The sequence below is a fragment of the Gadus macrocephalus genome, chromosome 9, assembly GCF_031168955.1.
Source record: "Gadus macrocephalus chromosome 9, ASM3116895v1".
Lineage (NCBI taxonomy): Eukaryota > Metazoa > Chordata > Actinopteri > Gadiformes > Gadidae > Gadus > Gadus macrocephalus.
In genome coordinates this window covers 5,791,158-5,809,514 of record NC_082390.1, presented here as the reverse complement: position 1 = coordinate 5,809,514, position 18,357 = coordinate 5,791,158, and the positions used below count along the sequence as shown (strand labels likewise).

Here is an 18,357-nt window from a genome sequence, read left to right as displayed (position 1 = left end):
TGTTTTCTTTAATCTTTCAGACATTCGATTGATGGGAAACCGTGGTTGAAGTCATGATATATATAGTTTTATTACAATTATTAATCTTCGCCTTATATTCCAGTTTGTACATTTGTACAGATTACATTGATTTGTTTACAATACAAATGACCCTTAAATAGACCCCACAGCCAGGCTCTAATATTACATACAAAGTTTTTCTGGGGGGAAAGATACACAAGCCTTTACAGAAGCAACACATTAGGAGCATGGGCCATATTTATTTATGTATTGAACACGTAAAAATAGCAATGGGCCAGCTGTTTCATAATTTTGCCTTTCGACTACAAAACAGGTCTTCAAACATGAGGGGGGGGGATATAAAAAATAGCCATTTTGTTTATTACCTCTACAATATTTACATTCATATCTGTAATGTTAAATAACAATCTCGACTGACCTCTAAGTTATGCCTCATAAATATGTATGGCTCTGAATTACCTTGACCCGGATGACTAGTTTTGGTAATGCTTCGAAAGGAAACTTGCTTGAAAGAAACGTGGATGTTCACCATTTGCTTTTTATACAACGGATCAATAATGTGAGTGCTGTTCATTAACGTAGCAGTAACTGGGTCAAAAAGTAACGAGGCAGTTTAGGCAAATTCATCAGTGGCAACGATAGATGGCGGAAAGTGGCAGAGAACTCCCTCAAACGAGAAGCATTAACGACAAGTCTATGAAATGATGCAGTTCTTGCCCTTGTGTCCCTTTTTTCTGGATTTAGTCCTTGGGCCGTAGGGCGGGGAGGGCATGCTGGCCACCGGGCTGGGCAGGTCATCGGTGTAATAATGTCTTAGGGGCCGGGGCTGGGGAATAGGTTGACCCAGGAAGAAGCCCTCTTCCTCGGAATCAGAGGAGGAAGAGGAGCAGGTGGAGCACCAGTCGTCGTCCTCGTTGCACATCCCCAAGAACCTCTCCATCGCTGGGCCCTTCGCCAGGCCGTAGTCTGACCTCGCCAGGGGACTGGGGCGTCCATTGGGGGGCAGGCCGTACAGGTCCTGGCTGCCCCTCTGTGCGGGGGTGCCACGGCCTTTGTGGTCCTCTCTGTAGTACACCAGGGCCCTCTCCTTGGGCACCAGGTTCAGCGCGTTGTCGGAGCGGGACTTCCGGCTGCGGCGTCTCCTGTGGTGGCTGTGGTGGTGGCGGCCCGACTGGGCGTCCTGCTCCTGCCCGTCAAAGTTGTACACCCTGCGCCGGGTCCGTTCGCTCATGGGAGGCGGGCGGACCTGCAGCTCGTAGGGGCTGTTGTCCACCACGTCGTCGGAGAACTTGACCTGCTGCTGCCGGCTCTGGGAGCGGGCCCTCCTGAGGGCCGGCAGCTGAGGGAGCTGGGCCCGTTCCTCTGCCAGCGGGACCTCTACCTCCTCTTCCTCCTCCGCCGGGCTGTGGTCCTCTGCCTCGTCCTGCTCGGACGCGAGGCTCTTCAGGGAGGCGGCGCTCCTGTGGAGCATGGACGAGTTCATGGTCCCCATGTTGCTGGATTTGTCGCAGTCTTCCGTCTCCAGCTCTGTGAAGGTGTACACCAAGGGCCCGTCCTTGCCGTCGCAATCCACCGAGGCCCCTAAGAGAAAGGGAAGGAAGGAAGGAAGGAAGAGAATTAAAGCATGGTCACTTTATGGATTTTGTTCGAAAGAGTATCGATTGTTATTGGTTATTAGTAACTTCTGCTCACCGGTGATGTTGGAAAGAGCCAACGAGTCCATGGAGTCCCTCACACTCTGATCCGTCTTCTTCAGCTCATCGGTGATACACTCCAGGGAGTCGTCATACCACTGCTGCTCCTCCTCCTGGTAGCCTCCTCCGGCTCCATGATCCAGGTCCAGCTCCTGGATCTTCCGGCTACTGGCCGGGCCCGGATGGCTCCCATAGGCCGAATCCCCTAGCCCGTCCTGCGACTGGGCCCAGTACATGTCTGGCTGGTACTTCTTACTAGCTAGACTCTGACTTCCCCTTCCTCCACCACCACCACCACCACCACCACCTCCACCACCGCTGCTTCCCCCCGCCTGAGAGGACCCCTGCTTGGTCTTGACGTCGGCCTCGCTTATCCACACGTCGGCGTTTGGCCGGGCCTCGGGGTCCGCCTGCTGGAAGACCCCCTGCTCACCGAACTTGAGCAACAGCTGGGTCATGTAGTCCTCGTGCTCCGCCCACTCCTCCTCCCGGTCCTCGGGGCCCTCAGCCTCCTCGCCGGGGCCCCTCCAGAAGGGCTCGTCCGAGAGGCTCATGTGGGCCAGCTTGGTCAGGGTGTCGTCGGCGTTGCCGCTCAGGCCCGGGAACTTGTAGTTGACGGAGGGGGAGAAGAGCAGCGACTGGCGGCACTGGTCGGCCGAGCGGCTGCTCTTGCCCATGCGCACGCTGCGGCGGGACTCCCGGGAGCGGGCCGACTGGAAGGCGGAGTCGGAGGAGTCGGAGGCGTGCACGTCCTCGCCCAGGCTGCAGGCCTTGGAGCAGTAGATCTGGCCCTGGCGCGGCAGGAAGGGGCAGCCCAGGAGGGAGCTCTTGCACTGGGCGCAGCTGAAGCAGGACTCGGTGGCGTGCCAGTGGAGCCCGTCGTATGTCATTTGAGCGTGATCCACACCTGGAATAATTAAAAGGCTTATTAGCAGGGTTTTGGCCAACATCCATAACCTGTGGGGTCTTTATGGGTCCTTCGGGCTGTATTTTTTACGATTTTTTATTGTTTTAGTAATGGTTAAAAATGTATGTTTGTTTTGGGAAATAATAAGGGCACATCTGGCACCTGTCTGAAACATTGGTTTTTTAACTAATGAATTCCTATCTATGAGCTCATGAGCATATGTACCAGGGTCGAGTTACAGCAGGAGAACCTAACCGAACGCCATTAGCGCCGCCTTACCGATGTGCTCTCCGCACGCCTCGCAGTACTCGGCGTAGAGCGACTCGAAGCACCCGCAGCAGTACGGCCCGCCGTCCTTCATGATGTACCGCTGGCCGCCGAGGATCGTCTCGCATTCGAAGCACGCAAAGTGCTTCATGTGCCAGTGGCGACCCTCCGCCTCGGTGCACTCGTCGGCGAAGATGATCTGGAGAAGGGACACACACACACACTCGATGAGATGAAGAAGACCCTCCTCGATTCTTGGGAGGCAGGGTGGTCTAGTTGGGGGCAGGATAGTCCATCGGGTACTAGGGTGTCAGACTCCCAGCTGAAAGGTTTCGGCATTCAAACCCATGTCCGATATCCAGTCCTACTAGTGTATCTATAGGCATCCTTGGGCAAGATGCAAACCCCACTCGGCTTATTAATGGCCTGTATTTTCTTTAGAATGCGTACGTCCCAGCAAGATTATGAGCCACATTTGGGTCTCCCAAATGTGCCGCACCGGGCCCCGCCCTCGACACAAACACCGCCGTCTCTCCGCCGTTAACGGTCTCGCCGCACTGTAATATAAATATATACATTCATATTTGGGTCTCCCAAACGTGCCTCACAATCTTGCTGGGACGTACACATTTTACGTCTCCGCAAGATTGCGGGAGACCCAAATGTGCCTCACAATCTTGCTGGCACGTACGCATTGTAAAGGAAATACAGGCGATTAATAAGCAGACAGGGTTTTGTTTCACAAAGGCAGTAAAACAAACTATTGAATCATTCCTTTGCTCAGTGCTACACAGTGCCCCTCAGCCTTTCTCCCCCCCCCCCCCTCTGGTGCTCACCTCATCGCAGGCAGAGCAGCGGGGCTTGAGCAGCTCAGCGTGGTGCCTTCCGCAGTGGACCTTGCCGTCCTGGTAGAAGTAGATGAGGTCCACCAGCAGCTCGCTGCACGTGGAGCAGGAGAAGCAGGCCGGGTGCCAGCACGGTGCCGCACCGGGCCCCGCCCTCGATGCAAACACCGCCATCTCTCCGCCGTTGACGGTCTCGCCGCACTGTAATATAAATATATACATTAATATACAAACAAACATGTCACGCCTGTGATTCATTACCAACACGTTGATTTACAAACACTCCCCGTCAGAACGCGAGAAGACGGAGTTTGATTAATGTTGGCCTAGCGTGGAGGCCTGGGTTTGTGTTTGTAACACCATCTGGTTACACAACGACCATGGATATATACATTAAGGCTCATGCTATGCCCTTCTGCTTATGTAATGCACCGCCTGCACAGCCTGCAGGAACTGGGATCATATGGCCACACAGTCTTTACACACCTTGTTGACACAGGGGGATAAATCAGAGGTCCTTCTGTGTGTGTGTGTGTGTGTTAGTGTGTGCGTGTGCATGCGTCTGGGACCGTTTCAGTGTACAGTACAGGACAACTGTTGACAAGATGAATTATGGCCGCGGGGGTATTCATAACAGCAGTCCCATTCTGACTGGTGTGTTTTCTTCGCTGCTTGCTCTATACGGGCCAAGCAGGGACACTTTTTCCAGTTGAATTCAGTAATTTCACACAAGCTGTCAAACATAGAAGACCGCAAGGAAACTTTTCCTCCTGGTGTAGAGAGAGGACATAGGTTCATAGGGGGGCACCTCCATCAGACTGTTTGACAAAATATACCAGTCATATATAGCCGAATAATCTCCTTCAGGTGGCAATACAAACAGCGTAGTGACTTGTGTAGTGGCGAATATATGCACAGAATGAGGTGTAGAATCGGTCCCTTGCACTTTAACTGGCCCTTTTAGGTCTTTGAGTTGGAAACTTAACTTGCCAAATACCTAAACCCTCAAACTCATATGTTATTGCCATGGCTGCATATTTTGTGACCTCTGACCTTCAAAGGTCCTAAACCTTCCTTTTTGCTCAATGAGCGTGCACCGCTGCCCGAGTGTTTAAAGAAGGTATCAAACGGTCTGACCCCATGCAGTACCGTCCTGTGAACCACCCAGCGAGCGCTGTGTGTGTGACAGGGCGGGCGGCCGGTAGAACGTACATGCTCGCAGACGCTGTGCTGAAGGCTGCGAGGAAGCAGCTTGAGGGTTCCTCTCCCCAGCGCCTCCTTCTTCCTCTGACCGCTGAACATGAGCAGCTCCTTCTTCTCCTCCTCGCTGAGGGAGTGACAGTACCGCACCTGGGGAGCAAAAGGACATGAGACGTTGGCTGGCTTGTTTGGTGTGGCGCCGAAATAGTACAGTGTGGAAAAGGTAGTGATGTTCAGTACTTGTTTTAGTTTTTTTGTTGTTGTTGGCATAGTGATATAGCCAATGATGGTAACATTTGTATTATTATTGGGAGTATTATGATTTTTATGAGACAAGGCAGTGAGGGTGAAACATTTGTGTGGTCTCTCGTGAAATTTGCATAACAAAATAGTATATTGTTGGAATTTTTGAGAACCTTCACCCATATTTGTAGAGTTGTAAGTGGAATAGCTTTTTAGCGTTATGCATTCTTGATTTTTTTTTTTAGGGGGACTCGTCGCAAATCCAACGGCAGGCCAGTCCTGTCAGGTCCTCAAAAGAGGTTATAAAGTGAGTTAAGTATGAGAAAGGGCCAAGTGGCATACCGGAGCATGCTGAACAAAGGCAATTCATGACCCTCAAATGCCCTTCCTAACCTCCTCCCTGAAGCACACACACACACACACACACACACACACACACACACACACACACACACACACACACAATCTCCCATTGAGAACCTAGTCTTTTACAACAGCTCCTCCCCCCCCCTTTTTTTTGATGTCCCTCAAAAAAATATCTGAAATCCTGAGAGAGAAGCGGGGGGAAAGCAGGCGTTTACACAAACAAGAGGCTGTGTTTAGAGTGGAATCACGGAGACAAGGGCAAACACAGACGAGAGCCATGTGGTGCACTGCCTGTGGTGCCACAGGGGTGGTGGTGGTGGTGGTGGCGGTGGCATCACATAAAGCCTCCTTCAACCAGCAAAGCCCTCTCTCTCCCACTGCGACTGCCTCGTAAAAACCCCAGTGCTATGACAGGAATCTGGTTGGCAGGGGCTCCCGGCAAACATCATAAAATCTTCCAGTAAGGACTCGCATTGTGCCCACACCGCACTACAAAGGGACATGATTGTGAAACAGAGAAATTCCATCCCCCCCGCACGACCCTCAGTGTGATGGTTCAACGGATGCCAAGTCGCTCACATGGGCGCCGGTGGGCTTCGATATGCGGGTCGGTGTGTGGGTTTTCGGGCTGGCGGCAGACGGCAGACATGCTGCAGTACTCATCGCTTTGCAGTCAAAATGGAGGGGTCGGAGGAGAGATATGAGCCTCTTTCGCACAATTCCTATTAAGTTACTGGGATAACCTTTCAGGCATCAGTCAATTTTCACTATTCATGCAGCTACGTTCTGGAACATTTCCCTCTTGCGCCAGGAATACATGGACCGGGGGACGTTCCAGCAGATGGCAGTAATGCAAGACTTATGATTAAGATTTACACAGAATATCGATCCCTGTTCTCAGTCAAGAATGACCCCATGCAGGAAGTGTTCCTGTGCATTGCAGGGAAAGACTGCATACGTGAAAGGGGCTTTGGAATGGGGGTATGGTGGGGAAATGAGTCTTAGCCTTGCAGTCCCCTCACACTAACCAGTAACCATATGTTTTATTGAGGATGCCTGCTGGGATAGCAATTTATGATACTTGAATTTTATGCATACACATACAATTGGGGATTGTCGCACCCAGACAGACCGACGCACACACACACACACACACACACACACACACACAATTACTTCTGCTAGTTAATCCTGTATTTTTTTGTTATACGCAATCAACTGGTGTATATTTTATCACACGTCCCCTATAGTGATATTTTCTTTATGTGAACACAGGCGTACAGAAACAATATAAACCACCCATGGGTTGTTTCCTACCTCATTATCGTGTGGGGGAAGCTGGTAGAGAAGCTGTTTAATTCTCAACTTCTCTCCTGGACTGTTGACGTAGGGAACCTTGTCCTCAGGCAGACAGGAGAAGTATAGCTGCACCTGGATAAGACAGAGGGGAATACAGAGGTTATAAAACCGATCACTCTTTGACACTATCCGATTTCACAATCAAAAGCCCATCAATAATTGCGCTCTCCCAATCTAGCAGCAAGGGCTCTTGTGTTTTCTTTTCCATATTCAGAAATGGACGCTATCGTGGGAGAGAAAGAACAACAGCGTGTGCGTTGACTAATAACTGTCAAAAAGTGAGTTTGGTTACGTTTATTGAGCGTGGCACCAACACTGTCAGACTTAGATTTTTCTTCTGGAATGAATGGTGCTCACAGTGGATGCAGTCTGGGTGCTCCTTTAAGAAACATATACGGCCTCTACTTTCTACTAGGTAGGCTATTATATGCATGCACAGTATGCATATGTTTCCCAAATGGTTTTTACTGCTTAGCCGCCAGACAAATGAGTCTCACAGGTACAGCAGATGATTTGTCCAGGGTCCCCGACAACAGTCGAGTACAGTCGAGACGTGAACGGAAGTGACTCCACTTTCACAAAAAGCTCCCTTTCCTTCTAGCAGGTTTATTTGGGTTTCTAAAGTTGACCACGGTTATCATAACAATATTTAACACGACGACGAGACAGTAATGTATTAACCTGGGGTCCACACTCATGGGTAAATCCAAACTTGGAAAAGTTTTCGGATGACTAGTAGGTTAATTTGCGCCCAGGCTCGTCTAGTCCGTGTCTATTCATCATGTATATTGGACCGGGCCGGTGGAATCCTAGTGATTGAGCTTCCCTAGATGAGCTGTTGGCTCATTGGCTGTACTTGAAGCAGACATTATTCGCCCATTACTCAGACCCTCTCACTGGGAACTGTCATAACTAAATGAGTTATTCTCCTTTGATCCAACTTTGAAAGCCAGCAGGATGAAATCAGTATGAATCAACAAAATGGTGTGTAATTCATCCCAGAGGAGCAGAGAAGGCTTTGTGTGAGGGAGGAGGATGTGTTATGTACTACTACCTCTCTATACGGAGAGCACAAAGCTGGCTGTCCCCGTAGTGTCTCAGTGGCACTTTGACCCTGGAGTATCGGGGGTGGAAGGGGGAGCCGGCCACTGAGGGGGCTATCCTTTACGAGGGTAGGGCAGGGGGGGGGGGGGGGGGGGATCATTACAGCCCGTCAGATAAAGAGGTTGGATGTGTTCCATGGCGGACCCCCTGCTGCTAGTGCTGTCTAGTGGGGGGTGGGCGTTGGTGGTGGTTGAGGGACAACAGCAATTTAGCTTGACAATCGGCTCAGAGTTTACCCCACCCACCATAAATTATGCACGTTTTCATGCTGCTATTACCCCCTCATCCAGCCTGGCTACGGGGGTGGGTTGTCATCACACCCGCTCCTCCAACTTGATGATCACCTTTAATGCACAGGGGCCATTGAGCCCTGCAATGGCTGCAGTAAAGGCATTACAGTTTAGACCCACACAAAAGGCTTGCGTATTTGGTCCCAGTGTTTTCTCTCTGTTATTCGACCACCACCGACCCCTAACCCCTCCCGCATATACCCCCTCAACCATCACCCCCCCCCCCCTTTATTTGCCTCCTCATCCCCATCATTACTTTCATGTATGTTTACAAAAAAAAAAAGGAAAAAGTGGCGGTTGAGTATGGAAAGAGAGAGTGAGAGGAGAAAAATAGATTAAACGTGTGGAGAAGGTTCCAGATCACACTGACTGCCCTGCGGACACACACACATCACAGCCCTGCCTGAGTATGTAGGCGAGGAAGGCCCATTAAAAGGCTGCTACCCCCTCTCCCTCTCTCTCTTTCTCTCCCTCTGGCTGATCACCACCACCAGCACTAGGCCTGATCCGCTCGCAAACATCTGCTAACAGATCTCCCATAATGACAACCAGACTGGGCCACACCACAGTTTGTAAATAAAAAATACACACATCCTGCCTGTAAGTGGCTCGCGGGGTAGAGACTGCCAAGTCTGTCTCAAGCAAACAAACCTGGAAGAACAGACCTGATGTCTACGGTTACTATTGTGTCTCCGAGAAGCGGCATATGAACCTAAGAAGAGGCCGTATCTGGGATGTTATTCATGAGTGTGCGGAACGTCAGCCTTAAACTGGGCCAGGGAACTGGGCTACGGAGACTGAGATCAGGGGACTGAATCAAGGTCAGAGCTGTTTATAATTCTCTTTTGGGAGTGTTCACCAGTCTCCCATCACTGGAGGCTTCTGGGAGAAAAGGGAAACGTGCGTGTGAACGCTGCCGAATGACGTGACAAAAGGGCAACAAAAAAAAAGTCTGGAACACTGTGTACTCTTTCGGTATCTCAATACTGTGTCATTCCCTCAGAAGGGTGAGCAGACTTAAAGTTCTCCCGACTTGCTGACGCCAACACTCCCTGAGCCTCCTCTTGATACCCAGGGCTGAACAATGTGGTTTTGATATCCTCTTGAACTCGGTCACGCTCACCTGTTCAGGCCTGAGTCCGGGCGGCACCCAGGCGTACTCCTCCAGGGCGCAGCCGGAGTCGTCATCGGAGGTGGAGCTGCGCTGGAAGCCGAAGGTCAGCTTGCTGACTTTCTGCTCCATCACCAGGTCTCGTTGGCGGGCTCCGCCCTGGTAGGTCACCCCTGCCGCCAGCGCTGAGCTCTCTGAGTTCATCAGACGCTCCTTTCACTGGTGGGGAAGGAAACGAGGAGGAGGAAGGAAGGGGAAATTGGACGTTAGATGGATGACAGAGGTCTCAATGATGATGAACAATGAACTGTTGGGAGAACAGGGAATCCAAGAAGGAGAAAAGTGATCACAGATACAATAGAGCAATGGATGGAGAACCGGAGAGACAGAAAGCAGAACAAATGTAAAGGAGGAAGGATTGAAATAGAGATAGGACCGCAGCATGACGAGTCTTGGTGACGTCAACCCGGTTGATGTCAGCGTCCTAATCTGTTCGTTTGCTATTTTCTTTCCCAGGCACGTTTTTACAACCGGCTCTCGCTACCACCACCTTGATTCATGTGGGCTCGAAAACCAGCTCCCAGAAGGAGCCATTACAACATATGAGCAAGCCTTACTTAATCCTCCTCTGCTGATGAATCTCCTATATAAAAGGCCTCCTCATCAAGGGAACCATACCCTACCATTTCCACAATGGTAGAATGTCACTGATTTAATTGTTTCCCACTTGCGGCTTTTGGGCCATTTCGAAGTCATTAAGAAATTCCCAAAGCCGCGAGAGGTGGCATTCTGGCTCGTTTAAGCAAAGAATAAAACGGATAAATTGGAAACTACCGCAAATGCAGAAACGAACACCAATTAACACTCATGGATAACGATGCGTTTACTGCACATTCCTTGCCAACGCTGGTTTCCACCTGGACACGAGACACTGGCACACTTCAACTAGGCACCAGCATGCATCCCAAAGGAGCATATTATTTCGATTTTCTTTCTCCCACTGCCCTGCCAGGCAGGGCTGGATCCCAGGAGAGGCCCACAGGCACATGGGCTCTGGTGATGGCTCGATTATTGGAGCTCGAGGTCTGTGAAAACACCAGGCTGGCCTTGGGCAAAAACAGCCTCCCTGTGGCTACGTCTGCCATATGGGGAATGTCCACAAGCTCTTTCTCTCTCTCTATTCACCTCCCCTCTCTCTTTTTCTGGACTGTTTGTTTTCCAACCTGCTGCTGTTAGTGTCTGACCATCCTTTCATCTCTGGGACGGATGGAGCTATGGCAAACAGGTGAAAGAAGGAGAGCGGTAGGGGATGGTCAGACGGATGGACGGATGGAGAGAGAGAAAACGGACAGGCTCGCCTGATTCTCAGCAGGGGTTCAGCAGGGGAATGCAGGGAGGATGGTACTGCAGAGAGATCAAAGGATGGCACAGAGTCCTGTGATCTATGTGTGTCTGACCACACACATTAGCACAAATGCTGAGGATAATGGACATCACAGTGACCCACTGGTGGCAGAAAGAAGGCGGCTTGACTTAAAGATGGATTAGTTATTTACCCATTATTTGCCCAAAGTGACTCCCAGGGAATTCAGATACATGTCATTGAGGAGTGGGTTGGGGTTAGGTGTGGTGGTGGTGGCTGTGAGTCAGCCACTAGACTAGACTAGACTAGACTAGATCTGATAAGTAAAGAGGATTAGAGCTTTTCGGCCTGGGAACAAGGGGGAGCTGATATTTTGATACCCTTTCTGCATTATTATAATCCCACTCAGATTTGCCATGCAGTTTTACATATTCGGATTTTGCCCTTTACATTGCTGGATGAGCCACTGATGCGCTGCTGAGTTCAAGGGTTCAGGCGTAAATCAATTCTCAAATCCCCCCCCCCCCATCAGGTGCCCGTATGAATCACTGCAGGTCCCCCTCCTAACCACTAATGAAATCCTAAATGTATTTCCTGCACCGCCTGAGAGACCCGGCTGCACCGGCCAGGCACGGTGGGGAGAGCAGGCTGAATGTGTGTCCAGTTGTGGCCATCTCTCATGGGTCACCGGGCTCTGACTGAGATCAAATGGGGAGCCTTGAGCCAGAGCCCAACAGCCTGTCTCCTACTCCCCTTGTTGGCTTCGACCCCCTATGGATGCAGGGGAAACAGCTGAGAAAACGCGGACTGCACCGGACTGCAGTCTTTGAAGAACAACAGCGTGGAGATGGTGGTGGTGGTGATAGAAACCCCCCTCTCTAAACATCTCTGCTGTCCCCGTATTGGAATGCCATCCATTTCTACGTCTCTCTGGGAGTGTGCCGGCCCTGTGTCGCACATAAAAAACAGGGGAAGGCCCACGTTTGCGCCGACAGACGTGGATGGACAGGCCTGCAACCGTCCAGCAGACACTAACTGTTAAAATGTCTTTGTGGAAGTCACGTACACAAGACAAAGACCCACTATGAACCCACCAGTCAGCTGTATGTTCCTGTGGTAACCAGTGTTCCCCTTGCTACCGTGAGGAATCTTCCTGACACAGGCATGCACGCCAGGGGATCCTGGTGGAATCAGGGAATGATTAACTGTCCCGCAGGCCCATAGCTACTGCCTTAGCCTACACATACCATGCTTAACACGCCAACCCCGAGCCCGCCCCAAGGACAAGGGAGGCTGCCGTATGCCATGCTAACAACTGGCATATCCACTCGTAAGCCTGCCAACCTTGAGATCCTGACACACGAGAATGATTTACAGCGGTTGTAGGCAGAAGTGGATTCTTCAGTTTTTCTCCCCCCCCAGCTGGTCCAGAACTAATGAATGGCCTTGTGCCACAAAGTATAGAGTCTGGTTGACTCGCGAACGCGTCCCCATTATAACGCCCGCCATGTCGGCAAAACAATGGAGCTTTTGTGCGGGAATACACTAGAAGGCATGTTCCGTCACGAGCACCGCTTCTATCTCCTGTTTAAGTCTTCAAGGCTTTTTTTCTCCTTTCTCTCCAATGACGATGTTGTTGTGTTATCCTAACGTGCGCATCGCAAAGGAACCCAGATAACCTGTCTTCCAGGGCGACAGCAGCAGGGCGAGGAGCAGAAAAGACACTCTCTTGTTCCACCGAGCCCCTATTGACTTGCAAATGAGACCGAAATAACCTGCCCAGGGAGAAAAAGTGCCCTTGTTTCAAGAGCTGCTTGAGTTTCACGTTGGGCGGGTATGCGGCGGTCGGCTAACTATAGGCAGGTTCCACCAGGAGCCCAGACGCTCTCACAGGAAGGGGGCCTCTTACACTTTGTCAGCCCCACATGCTTACCTTACGCCTTGCCTTGCATTTGTTTGAAACATGTCGCTCATGTACATGCCCGGGCCGAGTCTGATGATGCGTCACGTTAGCCAAAGCCTGAGCTCAGAAGAATGTCCAAATGGCCTGCATTAGCATACATCTGCATACAGGCTAATTGTTTCCCCCTCTCTGAGGTCAGTCAGCTCATTTCCGCTCTGACAAAAAAAAGGGTTGCCTCCACTTCTTGTATACCAAAAAGTGTCGAGCCGGCTACTTTTCCCTTTTGTACTGACAGTTCACCGAGTCATCGCCTACGTCGGCGTCTCGTGGTTGGCTCTTAACAAGGGATCTATGGTTCTTTAAGGTTAGTTTCTTCCACCCTCCAACTCACCACCTTCTCCCTCTCTCTGCCCTCCTCCCACACTGGCTAGACCCCTGCAGTCCTGAATGTTTAACAGCCCCTCTCCTTTTGTATAGGTGCTTGTTAACATGGCTTTGGGAGCTCTGTGCCTGCATAACTGAGTGATCTGCCCCCACAGGGCCAGAGGGGGCAGGGGGTGGGCTGGGTGGATGTGGGGTGGTAGGATAGGGGGGGTAGAATGTGGTAAGCAATTTGTGTGTATGTGTGTGTGTGTGTGTGTGTGTGTGTGTGTGTGTGTGTGTGTGTGTGTGTGTGTGTGTGTGTGTGTGTGTGTGTGTGTGTGTGTGTGTGTGTCAATCTGTGATTAATAAATTGTTATTGCCCCTCTCGATATTCGATAGTCAATATTATAAGGCATGAATGAAAGGTGAATAATATATATACAGGAGATTTCGTTATCACATACTGCTTTTATTATTTGTTTTATCACTGTTATGTGGCTTTCCTCTTGTGGCACTCTGACCTATTCATGCACCTTAAGGTTAAATATTCATCCAATAAAGTGGATCTCATTATTTTACCTAATTTGATCACAACACTTGTGAACACGCCGATATTATCATGTTATAAATGAGATTTATTTTGAGCCGTTGTAGTGGGTTTTAACACTAAGAATGTGTTTAGTAGCCAGCACACAACCCTGACCCACAGACTCCACACACAAGCCCAGGTCCCAACTGATCAGTAAATCCAGCGGTGGGGGACACTTTCTAAGTCCACTCGTGAGTACACTATGTTAACTTGAGCTTCCTAGATCTAGACACCCGTCTCTTGGCTTTAGAGTGCATTGGGTGGGTGGGTGGGCGGTGGTGGGGGGGAGGGGGGCAGCTTCTGGTCTGAATTAGGGTCTTTATTCCTCAATGTAGTCGCACACACACACACCACTCCACTGAGAAGCACAGTGCTTCGTGTCAGTTTGGACGCACCCAATGTGTTTGACTTGGCTCCCACTCTCTGGATAGGAGACTTAAGGAGAAAACAAGACTTCCTGTTCTGGCCTCTTCAAGTTTGAGCATCAATAAGTCGTTTTCTTGAGTCATTTTGGGATGAATCACCGGTTCAAAATGTGCATGAGAAGAAAAGGTCCCAGCTATCATTGATTGGATGTGAGACTCCGCCCACATTTTTTATCATGAGCTGAGAATCAACAATTAGGCGAGTGAATTTACATTTTCAACAATACGACATCCACTGAGAGATAGAGAGAGAGAGAGAGAGAGAGAGAGAGAGAGAGAGAGAGAGAGAGAGAGAGAGAGAGAGAGAGAGAGAGAGAAAGAGAGAGACCACCTGCATCTACTGCATGTGTGATGCTGTCACACGATTGATATCAGACATCTGGGACACATTTATATATGCATTGCCTCAAGAACATTGACCCTGGGTTTCGGATCTACAATGTGATCTTTGACTAAAATACAGGCACAAATAAAAAAAATGACACAATCTGCAACATTAAGATCCAAAAAGAACGTTTAAAATATAAATGAATGTTGAACATGTTAAAAAAATGTAACATTGACAAAGAACTGCAAAACACTTTATGCATTTACTGTCAGCGTTAACTTGATTCATCCTCTGTTTTAAAGGCTTGTTCCTTCACAGTACACACAAACTCTCTCACTCCTAGCACTAAAGTATCCCAGCTTCAACATTCCAATGCAAACTAGATTACGTCTGCTGCAGCTGTGTCCCCACAGCCCAGCGCTGCTCTTACCTCAGTGCAGGAGAAGACTCCCAAACGCAAGCTGCTCCACAAAAAGCTTATTTTCAGCCACTAAAATCCAGTCCTAGATGCTACTTCAGCCCCTTGAATCCATGCCTTCAGTATCTTCCTCCCTCTCTCTCGGGCTCTGTCTCTCTCTCCGTCTCTCCCAGTCTCTCTCACTCTGAGTCTGCCTGTTTCCTCAGGTCTAAATCCAGGACACTAGCTCACAGTCCTCACTCGCAGGGTTTGTCAGCACAGCTCCGGTCCATATCAACACTGAGACGTTGAAAACCTGGGAGGTGTGTGTGCCAGAGCTCAGTGTGTGTGTGTCCATTGGTGTGTGTGTGTGTGTGTTTGTGTGTGTTGATGATGAGCCCAACCAGATGGCCATCCTACTCTTTACTCCATGACTCCGCCCCCAGCCCCCCCTCCTCACCTCGTTGGCCCCGCCCTCTTAACCCCAGCCTGGCCCCCTTTAACCCCAGCCCAGCCAGTCACGGCAGGGTGAGGTTTGATCTCCCCTTCGTTGACCCCTCCCCTCAAACTTCACACATAGAGACCCAGAGGGACTGCCACTGGTAAAGGGATCGATCAGCGAATGTGAGGCGTCAGGTTTTCTTACCGCACAGTCATCCCCAAATTATTCTCATGCTTTCAAATGAAAACCCTCCCCTCTGTCCATCACTGCTTCCTTCCCTCGCCTCCATCCTCAGGCTGCTACCCTTCACACCTCCCTAGCTGTAGTGGTGAGATGTGGGGAGGCCGGTGGTGAGCCCCAACCGTTTGAGCCTTCTGGGTAACACTTCCCTTCCAATCTGTGATTGTGTGGAGAAATCAGACAACACAAACAGCCACAGATTGGTGCTTGCTGATTAAGGCTGTAGTCCAAAGCCAAAATGTGCCATGTGTTCAGTATTCAGTATGAAAATCAGCCCCCAGGTCCCAGAGAGATCCTGGATCTATCTCTGATAATCACAGACTCTGTTGACTATAGTCGCCATGGATGTCCACCAGGCTTTTGGAATGAGATAAGCTTCTGGTCCGTGACCATATGAATCCCATCTGACATAAAAGCTTTATACAAAGCAGTCAGCGCCGCTTGGGGATGTTGACCGCCAGGTCAGCAATGCTGTACTGCTCACAGTCTTTGTGTTGGAATTTATAATCGCAATAATCAAAACGCATGAAATGCAATCCTTCAGATTCATTTTTAAAATCTGCAAAAACAAAACGGTTACAGCGACAACAATTTGCTTTAGGACACACTCTGTCTCCGTCCGTAACTTAAAAGCTTTATTGGCAAAAGGAGACCATTCACTGGCATCTAAAGAGCCGATATATTGGCGCCGCGGTCCCAACTGTCTTGGTCTGCGTCATGTCCACTCAGCCCTCTCTGTCTGTACATGAGTCAGGTCTGTTCGAGACCCCCGGGCAGGGGACGCCAGGGAGGGGGGGGGGGGGGGGGGTGGGCGTTTGACCTCTCCCTCTCCTTCACCTCTCCAGGAATGTCAGAAGGTGAGGCTTTTCCTGTTGTCTGAGAAAACAAAAGCCACCGTTCCGGGTCAAACTCCGGACACTCACACCTTGGCTGGTCTTTTGTGTTCCTCTGGTTGCTTTCTTTACAACGGGTCCGCTTTATAGAAGACACTGTGGTGTTTAAGGGCCGCCGTACGCATGCATGTGCCCCGTCTTTTAGAGCCGTGTTGATCCAGCTGAGGGCTCCCGTGCGCTGAGGCTCGGAGACAAAGCGTTGCATTTTACGAGGATGTCCAGATCAACATGTTTACAGTCTTGTTTAATTTTTAAATGTGAGAAGGGATGACGTCTGAGTGTGTGTGTGTCTGTGTGTGTGTGTGTGTGTGTGTGTGTGTGTGTGTGTGTGTGTGTGTGTGTGTGTGTGTGTGTGTGTGTGTGTGTGTGTGTGTGTGTGTGTGTGTGTGTGTGTCTGAAGGTGTGTGTGTCTCAAGATGTATGTGTGTAGGTGTGTGTCAAAGTGTGCATGCTTTCTGTGTGTGTGCATGTGTGTGTGTTAGTCTGAAAGTGTGTTTGTGTGTGTGGGTTTGTGTCAAAGTGTCCATGCTTTATGTGTGTGTACGTGTGTGTGTATGTGTGTGTGTTAGTCTGAAGGTGTGTTTGTGTGTGTGGGTTTGTGTCAAAGTGTGCATGCTTTCTCTGTGTGTGTGTGTGTGTGTGTGTGTGTGTGTGTGTGTGTGTGTGTGTGTGTGTGTGTGTGTGTGTGTGTGTGTCTTTGCATGTATGTCTATGGGTTAGTGTGTGTGTCTGCGAGCTCACTGCCACAAAGCCATTGTAGCAGCCAAGGCCAGGGAGAGGGGAGGACTGTTCACAGTAGGAGCCCCCACTCACCACAAGCCTTTGTGTTGGCCCCAAAGACCGGGCACTGTACTCCATTAGCAAGTCTTAGAGGGGGGGGGGGGGGGGCACGCAACATCCTGCCTATGCGGTGGGGGGGACCCAAGTCAACACAAAAATAACTAACTTTGCCAATAGTTGACAGCTTTTAGAAAGACTTTTGGGTAGCCCTATGTTTGTTTTGCCTGTTGATGGTTGTCTATGTTTAATCTCATTTATTTGATTGATGTAAAGCACTCGGTCACGTTTGACCTGTGTGGAAGGTGATATCAATACACTTGACTTACTGACTTACCGACTGAAGGCTAGTATCGGGTCCGGTCAAAAAATTGTTTTATGACAGGGCGTCAAAATATTTTGTTGTTTGATGTTTTCTCATGGTTATTACCTTTGACAAAGTTAGTGTATTGGATTGGGAAGACGATAAACAGGTCCACTGTGTTCTAAACGGACCAATCCACATCTGTGAATGGCACCTGCAAATCACACATTACAGGCGCCTTTCAAGGTTAACACAGGAACAAATGAGTAGATTAGTGAAACTTAGCGGGGAAACAACCAACCAATGAATGAATGAAGGTCTTACACCTTACTGATAGGGACACTCCGGTCTGCTTACTGGCCTCAGTATCTGTCGTTCCAGAGTTACTCTAACTCAAACCATTTTACTGTCTTTACAAGTTACATATGTGTCTCTGTGTGTGTCTGTGTGTGTGTGTGTGCTTGAGTTTGCGATAGCTGCAAAGCGGTGCTTGTGAGAGTGTTTCTTGATTGCATGACGCACTAATTTGGGGAATTGCGTTTTAGTCTTTAATGTTCTGAAGCAGGCTAAGTGGTTCTTGACCGGTATCAAACCAATTACTCAGTCAGTAAAGTCTGCACTCCTTCATCAAAGTAATTTCAAGCTCTGGTCTCGTAATAAAAAAAAATAATAATAATAACAATTACAATCTCTGACAAAGCCAAATGGAAACACGCTTCGACGAGGGAGAGAAAGACCTGGTTAACGAGTTGGTTACTGTTGCTACAACAGATAGGCCTAGCAGCTCAGCGGTGGCCCGCCGGTGTGAAACAGCTAGCGTCCTCTCGCTGACGACGTGCCTCTACTATTGTTAGGCGTCTCTCTTGTTTCACAGTTCACGGTATGCCTAAGATAGTTGTGAAATATCCCTGACTTCTGACCCCCGC

General features: G+C 49.7%; 1 protein-coding gene across 3 annotated transcripts in view; it reads right to left on the bottom strand.

Moving 5' to 3' along the window:
- Positions 1-45: 45 nt before the first annotated feature.
- prickle1a (prickle homolog 1a) overlaps positions 46-18,357 on the bottom strand; it is a 26,335-nt gene continuing 8,023 nt past the window's right edge. Inside the window, exons 2-9 of one of the 3 annotated variants that reach the window (XM_060060406.1) lie at positions 17,558-17,645; positions 9,420-9,626; positions 6,861-6,974; positions 4,947-5,084; positions 3,726-3,935; positions 2,902-3,088; positions 1,714-2,622; positions 46-1,602 (exon numbers count right to left, since the gene is read on the bottom strand). In XM_060060406.1, coding sequence (XP_059916389.1) covers positions 716-1,602; positions 1,714-2,622; positions 2,902-3,088; positions 3,726-3,935; positions 4,947-5,084; positions 6,861-6,974; positions 9,420-9,611 — 2,637 coding nt within the window. In that variant the 5' untranslated portion in view covers positions 9,612-9,626; positions 17,558-17,645 and the 3' untranslated portion in view covers positions 46-715. Of the gene's footprint in view, positions 1,603-1,713; positions 2,623-2,901; positions 3,089-3,725; positions 3,936-4,946; positions 5,085-6,860; positions 6,975-9,419; positions 9,627-14,808; positions 15,241-17,557; positions 17,646-18,357 lie in introns of those variants that run through there. The other 2 variants (XM_060060405.1, XM_060060404.1) reach the window with 2 other exon arrangements.